General features: G+C 42.0%; 1 protein-coding gene across 6 annotated transcripts in view; it reads right to left on the reverse strand.

Moving 5' to 3' along the window:
- Nucleotides 1-14,157, reverse strand: part of LOC111953650 (RNA-binding Raly-like protein) — a 149,078-nt gene that overhangs the window by 23,635 nt on the left and 111,286 nt on the right. For all 6 annotated transcript variants that reach the window (XM_023973059.2, XM_023973057.2, XM_023973058.2 and 3 more), the window contains one exon: nucleotides 522-597. In XM_023973059.2, the coding sequence (XP_023828827.1) occupies nucleotides 522-597 (76 nt within the window). The remainder of the gene's footprint in view (nucleotides 1-521; nucleotides 598-14,157) is intronic.

Raw genomic sequence — 14,157 nt, forward strand, 5'->3', positions numbered from 1 at the left:
AACATGTCAAGAGTCGAATAACTAGTACCTGGGGAGTAAAGTAAATTGGGAAATGAGAATTTACATTTTTACCAAACGTTTTCATGGTTCTTATTTTTTGTGCTCTTGAGAAACATGGGCAAACTAAATCCCAAATGGTTAATGATTTAAAACCATATCGATGTTATAGATTTTTTTCCCCCCTCACAATCCTAGAGTTAAACCAACACAGAACACTGACCTTTAACAAAATAATGGTGCCAGAGTTCTCATGCAAAGCCAGAGTATCTTTAGCCTAATGTAGCTGCTAACCCCAGTTTTCTATAGGTTCTTGCTGATTCGCCAACACCTAGGCATAATTTGAACTTGCGTCACTCCTTAGCCTTCACCTGGCACCACACACTAATCCAACTCCTTTACAAGTTGTTACAGTAGGAGAAAGCCTCAGACACACACTTTAGACAGGTTCCTCATCTCTCCATAGCCGAGAGGGAGAGATGAGAGAGGGACAGACAGAGTGAGAGAGATCTTTGCGGGTTTACCTGTAAACGGCCGACAGCGGCCGTTTGGAGCCTGGCTTGGGCCGGTACGGTTTGGGCTCCCCTGCCATGTTTATGTCTGTAAAAAACATACAAATAAAAAGCAGTTCTTTACTCAGCTTTTCTTTTTTTCATCCACTCTTTCCTCCCCTCCCTAAAACAGTCAAACACCTAAAGTACCGGCAACTCATGTCAGTACCAATCCTGTCACTTGAAAAACCGTTCCGGCATCTAATCCAATTTAACACTTCAGTGCAGTGTAAATTACTAGAAAAAGTCAGGTTTTTGAAGAACCCTTTTCAGTAAGGGGATGCAAAAATAGCGTCAGACATCATTATTTAGTGTGTAAATTAAATGTTTAACATGTGGTGTACAATGAGGACTGATTTGATGCAACACAGAGCAAGGTTTGTCATCTTCAGTCCTGGGGAGATTCCAATACCTTTAAGTGAACAATTCCAGGTAACTTACCATTTCAAATAATATAGTAGTCTATATGCGAATATGTCCGACATCCTCCTTGAAACTTTCCTGCTTGAAGCTCTTTTCTAAAGTGCTCTGAAGATAGCCATAACAACCTTGGTACCAATACGAACCCAGGTGTAAGGGGGAGGGAGAGAATACAGTGTCCTTCATTACTCATTTACAGAATGGGCTTCCTTGGGAGAGAAGAGAACCCAACAAGGTAAGGATGCTGTAGAGCGAATGCTCTTTAATTTACAACCATCCATTCTTCGGGTAGAAAATAGATAGTTGAAGGAAAGGACATCAGTTCTTTTCTATTTCTCGTTATCCTCAATTATGTATGACATCAACTATTTCCCTCCCTTTGGTATCCTATTGTCTATGTACTTGCTCATGTGCGTATGAGACCGTCACCCTCGAAGGTTTCAACTTATCTGACTCGCTTTATCAGATGTACTGTGATCACAAACACCGAGTGTATAGGCTATTCAAATCGCTATCTCTATATCAGCAAGGCTTTTACAAGGTCTCCTTCACAACTTCTACCTTCTGTACAATTCATCCCTTTTTATTGCATGTCAAAGATGCTCAAGACCTGTTTGAGCTGCAAGGTCGTTCTGAAATGGCAACACAAGAGAGACAGGAACAGGAAAATACATCACTCCTCACAAAACAAGACCCTCGATGAGAGCTACAGTACAGGATGTTCACCAAAGCCTTTTGTGCCCAACAGAATACCATGTGTATGCACATCTCACTGTTTAAGATGCACTTCCAGTCAGTCCTATCTAAGCAGATGTTAGTCTAAATTATGCATGTGGGCCCGGCTGGGCTCACTCGGGAGCAGCTGAACCTCACTAGTGAGATCATAGCAAGGAGAGGCAGAATAAACGGCGGGAGGATTTTGCAGCCTAGCTTCCCGCCCCTCCGCTCTCCATAGAAATGTGATTATGCCCACGGCTGTTTGTACACTAGCCTGTCAGACATCCTAAAACCCCGCCTTGTTCATTTAGAATGTGGGAGAGATAGCGTGTATGTGTGTGTGTGTGTGTGTGTGTGTGTGTGTGTGTGTATGGTGGGGATTATCAGTGAGGATGACTTTAATATAATCCTATTACCTTGGTGTGTGTGTGTGTGTGTGTGTGACTAAAATAATCATTTTATCTTGGTTGATTTCTTCCACAGTAATGACACAAAAAGATACCAAACATTTTGGGGTAACAGTTAAGTACGTTACTGTGATTGTTTTCAATTACAAATGGTCAAAAGGAAACAAAAATAGCTTCTTGGCAAAGAGCAATTTCTCAAACAAGAATTTAGCCAGGACTGTCTGGGAGTGGTCTGAGTGGGGAGAGGAAAACTGAACATTTGCTGTTACAGGCAGAGAGGTTTGGAACCCTCTTTCTTAAATGGTCTTTTAACTAATTTACCGCATGGTGATGTCACCATGGAAGGCCAAAACTCCATCCCACCAAAACAGGCTGAAATTTCAGGCGGTCTTTTCAAACAGCTCTTACACTAGAAGGGCGTTATCATCACTTTCACAATTTCACAGTATTATTCCAACCTCATAGTGTGGATATATATATATATATAAAAAACTGTAGGAACACATGCTCCTTCCATGACATAGACTGACCATGTGAATCCAGGTGAAAGCTATGCTCCCTTATTGATGTCACCTGTTAAATCCACCTTAATCATTGTAGATGAAGGGGAGGAGACAGGTTAAAGAAGGATTTTTAAGCCTTGAGACAACTGAGACATGGATTGTGTACGTGTGCCATTCAGAGGGTGAACGGGCAAGACCAAGTGCCTTTGAACGGGGTATGGTAGTAGGTGTCAGGCGCACAGGTTTGAGTGTATCAAGAACTGCAACGCTGCTGTTTTTCAAGCTCAAGTGTTTCCCGTGTGTATCACGAATGGTCCACCACCCAAAGGACATCCAGCCAACTTGGCACAACTGTGGGAAGCATTGGAGTCAACATGGGCCAGCATCCCTGTGGAATGCTTTCGACACCATGCCCGACAAATTGAGGCTGTTCTGAGGGCAAAAGGGGGTGCAACTCAATATTAAGAAGATGTTCTTAATGTTTTGTACACTCATTGTATAAAACAAAGCAAAATCACGTTTTTGACTGCAATAGGCCTTTAAGATCCATTTGAAGTCATGTATGCCCCAGGTGATAACAGGTATAAAGATCAGATACTGTAGTACTTAAGGATAACACTGAGCAATCTCTGCATGGGTTAAACCCCGCACACACAACTTGACACTGTGCCATACAGTACTTCATCCAGCAACCTGACAGACTGTCTATTGGCATTGGCTCCACTTGGCACTTGCCAGAGGGTTTAGAACAGTTTGACTGGGCTGTCAGGATAAACCTGACTCAGGTGCTAACTCTACTGGAGGAAGGAGATCCATCAATGCTACAGCAACACCATTCGAGAAGCGACAAGGAAAGCGAAGGCTGATCCTAGACCAGCCCTTAGGGCTCTCTCACTGGAGCATCAGCATAGTACGAGACAGAGACAATGACTTACAATGAATGCAATGAATCAGATTCCCAGGGTCAAGAAGAGGGGAGTTGTCCATGGTGCTGATAAAGTGCAATACAGAGAATATTGTCGCTGTCCGTGGTGCTGATATCAAGCACCACTACTACGGAGAATATGGAGTACTGTCCATGGACTTAAAGCAGACATCCACTCCACTCGGCCAAATCCTAACTTGACATACACACACGCACGCACATTTAATTTGATTTCCCCATTGATTTCAAGGCATGACTATACAAATGTTCAAGTTCTGCTCGCTGGTGTCAAGTTAAGTCTTGACACGTAGAGAGGAAGGGCGCTGTCCATGGTGCTAAATCAGAGCTCCGTGGAGAGGAGGAGGGGGAGAGAACTTGGTGACTTTTGGCTGCAGGAGAAATGAAAGCTTCCCATTCAGACCGGCTTTCACACCGAATCATTCGCAGCATCCACGACGAGAACTAATTCTTCATCTCAATGGCTACATTCAATACTCTGTAATCACTGAACTTGCTGACCACAGTAATATTATACACCTTATACCGGAACACACACACAATGTTGTTAATGTTGTAAATGACTATTGTAGCTGGAAACGGCTTATTTTTAATGGAATCTCTACATAGGCGTACAGAGGCCCATTATCAGCAACCATCACTCCTGTGTTCCAATTAACTTTCTTTTGAAACTCGTCAGTCTATTCTTGTTCTGAGAAATGAAGGCTATTCCATGTGAGAATTTGCCAAGAAACTGAATATCTCGTACAACGCTGTGTACTACCCCCTTCACAGAACAGTGCAAATTGGCTCTAACCAGAATAGAAAGAGAAGTGGGAGGCCCCGGTGCACAACTGAGCAAGAGGACAAGTACATTAGAGTGTCTACTTTGAGAAACAGACGCCTCACAAGTCCTCAACTGGCAGCTTCATTAAATAATACCCGCAAAACACCAGTCTCAACGCCAACAGTGAAGAGGCGAGTCCGGGATGCTGGCCTTCTAGACAGAGTTCCTCTGTCCAGTGTCTGTGTTCTTTGACCATCTTAATCTTTTCTTTTTATTGGCCAGTCTAAGATATGGCTTTTTCTTTGCAACTCTGGGTTTTCTAATGATCAATCAGCCTTTTAAAATGATAAACTTGGATTATCTAACACAACGTGCCATTGGAAGACAGGAGTGATGGTTGCTGATAATGGGCCTTTGTACACCTATGTAGATATTCCATAAAAAATCTACAATTTCCAGCTACAATAGTCATTTACAACATTAACAATGTCTACACTGTATTTCTGATAATTTTGATGTTATTTTAATGGACAAAAAATGTGCTTTTCTTTCAAAAACAAGGACATTTCTAAGTGACCACACACTTTTGAAACAACTAGTCTGTGTATGTATACTGTATAACACACACACACACACACACACACACACACACACACACACACACACACACACACACACACACACACACACACACACACACACACACACACACACACACACACACACACACACACACACAAAAAACCTATATTTGTCATTGCACTTGTCAGTACATTCACTTCCCTAATCATATGCAGGCCCTACAACATATAGACCCAGGTGGGTGAATAAGTGAAAGTTATACTGTATCTTCTCTGAAAGGAAATGAATAAGTGAAAGCCATACTGTATCTTCTTCTGAAAGGATGAATAAATAAAAGAAGTGGGTACAAGGTGAAATCTATTCGGGAGACACAGAGGCAGGGACAGAGCAAGAGGGAGCAATCATTTCAGCTTCAGCTGTGTTTTTCTGACAAAGTGAAATGCATCCGTGACTCCCTGGGGTACAGAGGCCTGCTTTTTTTATTGGACATATTGTGCCCCTCACATCTCCCCATAGGAGCGAGAGCTTCACTTAATGCTGAGCCTTACCCGCGTGCCCTTCATATCTGACCTCTGCTGCCAAAGAGAGACTTGCATGTCATGCCTCACTCTCTCCCTTTTCTTATTATCCCTAGAAGCGAGGAATGAATAATACCGTATCAATATGTGAAGGCCTTGACTATAAGCTATGACTGCAACATTTAGTCATACCACCTCACCAACGTAGCCTTTGCACAGATATATAACAACTGTGGTAATAGCACTTAGGCAATATTAGAGTAAGTACTACTACAAAGTGAGGGATCAAACGAGCTGACGCAATGCCCATAACGGCAGTAGCACATTTTCAAATTACGACCACAATTTAGAAATGGATGGAGGTGCAGCACAGCGGAAAAGAGAGAGAGAGAGAGAGAGAGAGAGAGAAAAAAAAAACATACTCATATTGCTGGGAGGGATTCCACCTAAGGTACTGGAGCAGATCTAGAACAAACCCCAGTCCAGGCAGTAAGGTCAGACACCCCCCCCCCCCCCAACACACAGTCAGACAGCTAGAAAGGGCACTTCTCCAGTGCTCTGAGAGGTCAGACCTTCTCTTCACACAGGCACTCTCACATACACTCTGTAAGACAGTACACACACACACACACACACACACACACACACACACACACACACACACACACACACACACACACACACACACACACACACACACACACACACACACACACACACACACACACACACACACACACACACAAAAACACACACACACACCCACACACACACACACACACACACACACACACACACACACACACACACACACAGAGCCTGGGGCTTGAGAAAGGAGCTGGCAGATCACCTCAAGGTCAGAGAGCGAGGGGGCAGAAACCCCACACCCACTTACAGAGTGGGAGTAGGAGATACAGAATTACTTCAGAGAGGGAGGGTTAATGGAAAAGAAAGTGGATGAGTGGAGGGAGAAAATGAGTGAGTAAGGAGGGAAGAGACCAAGATAGAAAGTTTCACAGCCTCACCTTTAAGAAAAATGCTTCAGTATTGGCTTGACATTGGGCAGTGACTCAATGGAATGAGCTCCATTGAATGCGGTCTCGCTATATATTACAGTCACATCTCATCTCCGACAGTTGTCCCGGCCAGACATTAGACTGAGTCATCCTAGGCTACCATCTGTTTTACAGCTCCACGGTAAACACATAGATAAAATCAGACCTACAGTGCATCAGACTCTTACAACAGCATCTCTTGATTAATCACAGTGTCGATGCTTCTGCCTGGTCTGAAAGCATCCCAGGCGCTTCTTGATCCGGCGTGACTGTTGATCTCCCTCTCTCTCTCTCTGCCTGCAGCTGTGGATCCCTGACCTGATTAACCGGTCGTGCTACTTTGTCCCGGACCTGCTGTTTTGACTCTCTCTCTGTCTTTCTCTCTCTCTCTCTCTCATTGAAAAACACATCCCTTACATCTCCCTCAAACAGACGCAGACTCTGTATCTCCGAATACTGGCGTTTCCTAATACATCTTTGTCAAATTGACCGTGCACCCTCCCTCCTCCCCCCCTCCTAGCCCTGCTGTCTCTTTGACAAGATAAACCTTAAAGGGAGCGAGGGAGAAAGAGAGTTGTCTGCTGCCGCCAATCTTGCTTCCGTCTTAATTAATTGAACGAAGTAACTAATTATGGAAAGCGAGAAGCGGCGGGAGGGAAGAAAAAAAGAACAGAGGAGCAGAGGAGGAGAGGAGGAGACGTGCTTGTGATGGACGTGAGGCGAGGCGGGAGAGCTGGCAGCGTTTAGTAGAATAGACTGTTGTCAGACCACCCAGTGACCAACCCACACAGCTCATCAGAAGTTCGTTTTGAAGATGGGTTGAAATAGCTTTCTAACCGAGACTGTGCTGATTAGACTTGAGAGTAGGTAAGGAGAAAGATGAGGAGGAGGGAGGTTATGGTGAAGTTGTTCAGTGTAATGCTCAGTGAAAAGACGGCACATTGTCTTCCGTATAAATAACTGTGGGACGAACATTGTCTGACTCAAACTGCCTTTGATTCTTGCTGGTGTTCACGTTGACATTTTTGCTGCCTTTTACATTTAAAAAAATATATATTTTCCATCTATAGAAAATACATCTCTAGCTTCTTATATAAACAATGTTGAACACCGGAATTACCTAATGTACTAGGTTTTATTATGTCATACGTGGGTGAGGTACAAAGAATGTGAATTGTTGATGCAGAGAAAGAAGATGTATGGTCCACCTAGCACTTAGAGAAAAGGCCTGAGAACACCTATTATGCTCAAGATCCGACAGAATAGCTACCACAAAGAGATGACCTGAAACAGCTGTCTAGTTGGCTAATATCATTCTGATTCCCTCTGGCCAAATCAAGCTGACACACGAAGGTGAAATTGGTGGCAGATTCGGTTAATTGTTTGCGGCAAATATTTCAATATAACAGGCAGGTGTGAGTACACAATCGTTTGATTTGATTTTTGTATTGGATTTACCTACCGACGGCGTGTATTTGTCCGGACAGATACATCCGTTGTTTTGTTAATGTTTTACTCTGCCTGCAAACACGCTGGATGACTCAGAAACCATTGAATCGTCCAGCGGATGATTGACGAGAGATACTTACGAGCTCAAAGACACACGTCGCAGGTTTCAGAGGATTCAAGCACTGTTAAGGACAACAAACCCAATCAACAAAACAAAACAAAGCCAAGTTGGCCAAGCGGTATCAACGATGGCATCAAACCATCCCCAAGCAGGAGGGCGCGCGTGGGGAGTGAGGAGAGGTTTCTTGATATGGACGTTGACTTGCTAAAATCCATCAATGAAAGGCTTGCCAAACTTGATATCTTGGATATACTACGAGAGGACATCAATGCATTATGTGCCAGTCTAGAAATCAGCCAATGGCAGATTGATGAGAACACGGAGCTGAAAGGTACTATGGACTCTATTCATGGCAAGGTGGAGGTGGTGCAAAGGGAGAGCAAACAACTTAAAGAAACCTTGCTTGATGTACAGTGTCGATCAATGCGAGACAATATCATATTTTCAGGGATACTGGAGAATGACAACAGCAGAAGCCGTGAGGACACTGTCCGACACTGTTAACTCAACTGAACCTGCTCACAGATGTCGTGTGTAATGCCACATTCTCCAGAGTCCATAGAATGGGTAAGGTCTCTGGGAATAGGCCTCGGGCTATTATTGCATGTTTTGAACATTTTAAGCAAAAGATAATGGCGAAGAGCAGGGGCAGTGAACTCAGGAACACTGATTTTGGAATTAATGATTTTTTCCCCCCGGAGATCAATGAAAGGAGAAAAAAACTGTATCCCATCATGAAAGAAAAGCGTTGCCTGAACCAACGAGTCTCCTTGGTGATGGATACACTTTACATCAACGGCCAATTTTATTGGGACACCAGAGTAACTCCCTGGATATTGTAATCCAATGTTCAAATCTGAGTTTGTGTGTTGAAGTGTATCATGACAACTTCAACTATAACAAATCTTTACTTGACAAGAAAGGGCTGCATATAGCTCAGGTTAATGTATGTAGCCTCCCTAACAAAATACATGAGGTTTTTAACTTGGTCAACATAAATAATATTCATATTTTGGCTTTGACCGAAACGCATTTGTATACATCTGTAAATGATGGGCAAATTAACATTCATGGATATAGTCTACTTAGAAGGGACAGGAATAGTGGGGGTGGAGCACTGTACATTCAGAATCATATACCTTTTAAGTGGAGGGGTGACCTTAATGTATGTCAAATAGAGGCACTATGGGCTCAAGTACATCTGCCTTACCAGGTACCCATATTGGTAGGATGTATGTATTGATCTCCTAGCTCTAGTCTAAGGTGTCCTATCTGGATGACTTATACGCTGGGTTTGACCAGGCCAAAGATAGTAACAGAGATGTACTTATCTTGGGTGATTTTAATATAAATTAGAAGGATCCTAATAATTCAAACATAACTAAATTAATGAGGCATGCAGAGAGCGGTGGTTTGAAACAAATAGTAGATCATCAACTAAGTTAGGTCACCGTTCGGACACGTGCATTGATCTGATCTTCTGTAATATACCATTGCAATGCTTAAAAGACAGATTATTGCCAGTGGGCTGGACAGACCATAATATTGTGACCATAACCATAAACACCAAGGTTCCAAAGAAACCCCTGAGGATTGTGGTCAAGAGAAATGTTAAAACATTTAATCATGAGCTACTTCAAAAGGATTTGGCTGCTGTACCCTGGGAGCTGATTTATCTAGAGGATGATTTAAATCACGCTACAGAATGTTTTATTGATTTGCTCACTGGGGTAATGGACCATCATGCCCCAGTAAGAAAGAGTACAGTTGGGACTCGTCCATCTCCATGGATTGATGATGAACTGGGTGAGGCATTTTCGCAAAGAAATATGGCAAAAGTCTTCGCAGCTAAATCTAAACTAGAAGTTGATTAACAGAATTGTAGAACACTACGTAATTATGCAGTTAAATTAATTTGTAAGAAAAAAACGTTATTTTACAAAAATGCTTTTATTGATGGTAAAAACTATTCTAAAAAGGTATGGAATACAGTAAAGGGCTATCTCATCATGCCCATCTAGAGGGGAGATTGACGGGAGAACAATAACAAAACAAGCTGATAATGCCAATCATTTTGCTGACACCCATTCTTCCAAACAAGCTATTGTCCAATTGATTGATGATCATATTATGAGCAAAAAACCCCGGCTCTTTTAGTCTACAAATGGTGTCAGTAAAGGAGGTGTTAAACCTATTCTAGTCATTACCCAATGGTAAATCTACAGGTTATGATCTTATGGACAATGTTTTACTTCGCTATGCTGCTCCCCAGATTGCAGCTCCACTGAGATACATATTTAGTTGGCCACTGGAAAAGGGGACATTTCCAAATGTATGGCAGCATGCTAAACTGTGTCCAATCCTGAAAGACAGCAAATAACCCATTACGCCTGCCAATAGTCGACCAATTAGTCTACTCCCATCACTCAGTAAGATATCGGAGGGTATTGTGAGTAGACAAACCATTCCACTAGACCTGCATTGGTTGACATGACTGACCAGTGGCTCAATGCTATAGATAATGGTATATTTTTTGGTGTACTATTTTTGGATTTTAGTGCAGAATTTGATTCAGTGGATCATGAAATAATTTTGACAAAATGATTACATTATGGTTTAAGGAGGCAGCACTGAATCGGGTAAAGTCATATCTAACTGACAGGAAACAGTCCACCTATATCAATGGGTCAGTTTCTTCCCCTTATGCTTTAAACTGTGGAATACGGCAGGGATGCTGCCATGGGCCACTTCTTTACCTAATATATACCAACGACCTTCCTTATGCCTTATCTGAAACTCAAGCTACTGTATTTGCAGATGATACTACAATTTATACAGCAAGACAATCGGTACAATAGGTACAGCAAACTCTACAAGTAGATCTGGGAAATATCAGGGAGTGGGTTTGTCGGAACAAACGCGCTTTGAACACCAAGAAAACCAAGGTTATGTTGGTCTGTTTCACCAGGAACAATTAAGTATGGGGGGGGAGTACGAACTGCGGAAGTGGCAAAAACCAAACTACTAGGGGTGCAGCTAGACAACTGCTTATCATGGTCATCTCAAATGACCATGATATTTAGAAGGATAGCTAAATATTTACCGGGAAAGATTCTTAAGCAAATAACACAAGCATTCATTGGGAGTCAGGTGAACTACTGTTCTGTGGTCTGGGGAAATGCATCAGCAAGTGAACTTAGGAGGCTGCAGATTGCACAGAACAAAGCAGCAAGGATTGTTTTAAGGTGGATATATGGTTCTTCTGTTGTAGTCATGCAAAATGTGCTTGGTTGGTCATCAATCAACAAGATAATTGAAAAAAAAAAAACATGCTTATTTTATTTCACAATGTATACCACTTATAACAACCCAACTCCATTCACAACAATATTCAGTTGGTAAGAGACAGACATTCAATAAATACTAAGAATAGGTTGTCCACCATCTATGTGCTTTCCAGACAGAAAAGAGAAATAGGCAAAATAACATTTCGATTCAGAGCAATAAAGAAATGTAATAATTTATCTCAGTAAACTAGAAGCCTTTCAACATATAAATTCAAATTATACTTTAGAACCATTTAAATATAATAAATTGGAAGGTTGTGCAGGACTATGGTAGATGAAGGAATCAATCTATCTTTTCAAACTGTTAGAGTATTTATCTGGTCAATATGGCAGTGTATTATGTCTGTTTGTAACAGTGTGTTTTATGTGAAAATGTGATCGTATTATATATTGTATTTGAATGTTTAAGGACTCTTGGAAGATTAGTCCAAATGAGGACTAAAAGAGATCCTAATAAAATCAAATAAAAATGTCTGCCTTTAACATCACCGCCTGTTCTTCAGACAAATAAAGACTTCATGTACCCTGGTTTGGTTGCAATACAGACATCACTTTTCCTTCCCCCCCCAGTCGGAGACACTATTATTATCCCTTCCCTTTCCTAGAGCAGTGCGGCCTTCAACCGAGGTCACATATAGAAAGCGTCGCCCATCTTGCCAAAACCATTTACGCTGTCCTTTGTCACTTGAACACTTCCGTCTCTTTTCTCCTCTTTGCTGGCTCAATGCCAGACCTTTCAACAGAGAGCCTACCTGTTTACTAATCAGGGCTGGCTACTAAAGAGGGTAACAGTGGGGAAAGGCTACATGCAGCCCGAGGTTACACTGTGATTTCATTACACAGTAAAACACTTGGCTGCCATTGAGGCTTGAGCACTCTGCATATCAAGGTGTTTTCTTGTAGACCTCCGCAAATCAAACAGAACAAGGAAATTCATTAAAAACCATATTAAAGTAAAACAGTGAGTCTGTCTGTCTGTCCCTCTTTTAACTAAGCAGGGTTATGCAAACAGTATGTCTCTGGATAATTAATAGTGTGCACAGTATGTTTGTATGGTCCTGTGTGCATTATGGTATGCAGGTTGCTCATCCACAGTTTATTTTCTGTGTATCTTCTACAATGCTGTTCTTTGCATGAGTTGGCCTTATCGCACGATGCGAAAACATGTCAGTTTGTAATTATTTTGTCATTATTATCAGTATCTGCCGTCAAATATTGCTAAACGGTATTGGCCTAGAATTTCGTTATCAGTGCATTGAGTGTATCCCTAGCCATATTCAATCAAAATTACACTGAACAAAAATATAAACGCAACATGCAACAATTTCAAAGATTTTACTGAGCTACAGTTCATAGAGGGAAATCAGTACATTTATAATAAATTCATTAGGCCCTAATCTATGGATTTCACTTGACTGGGAATACAGATACAGTTGAAGTCGGAGGTTTACATACACCTTAGCCAAATACATTTAAACTTAGTTTTATGATTTATTTCAGCTTTTATTTCTTTCATCACATTCCCAGTGGGTCAGAAGTTTACATACACTCAATTAGCATTTGGTAGCATTGCCTTTAAATTGTTTAACTTGGGTCAAATGTTTCGGGTAGCCTTCCACAAGCTTCCCACAATAAGTTGGGTGAATTTTGGCCAATTGCTCCTGACAGAGCTGTTGTAACTGAACCAGGTTTGTAAGGCCTCCTTGCTCGCACATGCTTTTTCAGTTCTGCCCACAAACGTTCTATAGGATTGAGGTCAGGGCTTTGTGATGGTCACTCCAATACCTTGACTTTGTTGTCCTTAAGCCATTTTGCCACAACTTTAGAAGTATGCTTTCGGTCATTGTCCATTTGGAAGACCCATTTGCGACCAAGCTTTAACTTCCTGACTGATGTCTTGAGATGTTGCTTCAATATATGCACATAATTTTCCTACCTCATGATGTCATCTATTTTTGTGAAGTGCACCAGTCCCTCCTACAGAAAAGCACCCCCACAACATGATGCTGCCACCCCCGTGCTTCACTGTTGGGATGTGTTCTTCAGCTTGCAGGTCTCCCCCTTCTTCCTCCAAACATAACGATGGTCATTATGGCCAAACAGTTCTATTTTTGTTTCTTCAGACCAGTGGACATTTCTCCAAAAAGTACAATCTTTGTCCCCATGTGCAGTTGCAAAACGTAGTCCGGCTTTTTTAAAGGCGGTTTTGGAGCAGTGGCCTCTTCCTTGCTGAGCGGCCTTTCAGGTTATGTCGACATAGGATTTGTTTTACTGTGGATAGAGAAACTTTTGTACCTGTTTCCTCCAGCATCTTCACAAGGTCCTTTGCTGTTGTTCTGGGATTGATTTGCACTTTTCGCACCAAAGTACATTCATCTGTAAGAGACAGAACACATCTCCTACCTGAGCGGTATGACAACTGCGTGGTCCCATGGTGTTTATACTTGCGTACTATTGTTTGTACAGATGACCATGGTACCTTCAGGCGTATGGAAATTGCTCCCAAGGATGAAGCAGACTTGTGGAGGTCTACAATTTTCTTTCTGAGTTCTTGGCTGATTTCTTTTGATTTTCCCATGATGTCAAGCGAAGAGGCACTGAGTTTGAAGGTAGGCCTTGAAATACATCCACAGATACACCTCCAATTGACTCAAACGATGTCAATTAGCCTATCAGATGCTTCTAAAGCCATTACATTATTTTCTGGAATTTTCCAAGCTGTTTAGACACAGTCAACTTAGTGTATGTAAACTTCTGACCCACTGGAACTGTGATACAGTG

Source organism: Salvelinus sp. IW2-2015, linkage group LG27 (genome assembly GCF_002910315.2).
Source record: "Salvelinus sp. IW2-2015 linkage group LG27, ASM291031v2, whole genome shotgun sequence".
In the NCBI taxonomy this organism is placed as follows: Eukaryota; Metazoa; Chordata; class Actinopteri; order Salmoniformes; family Salmonidae; genus Salvelinus; species Salvelinus sp. IW2-2015.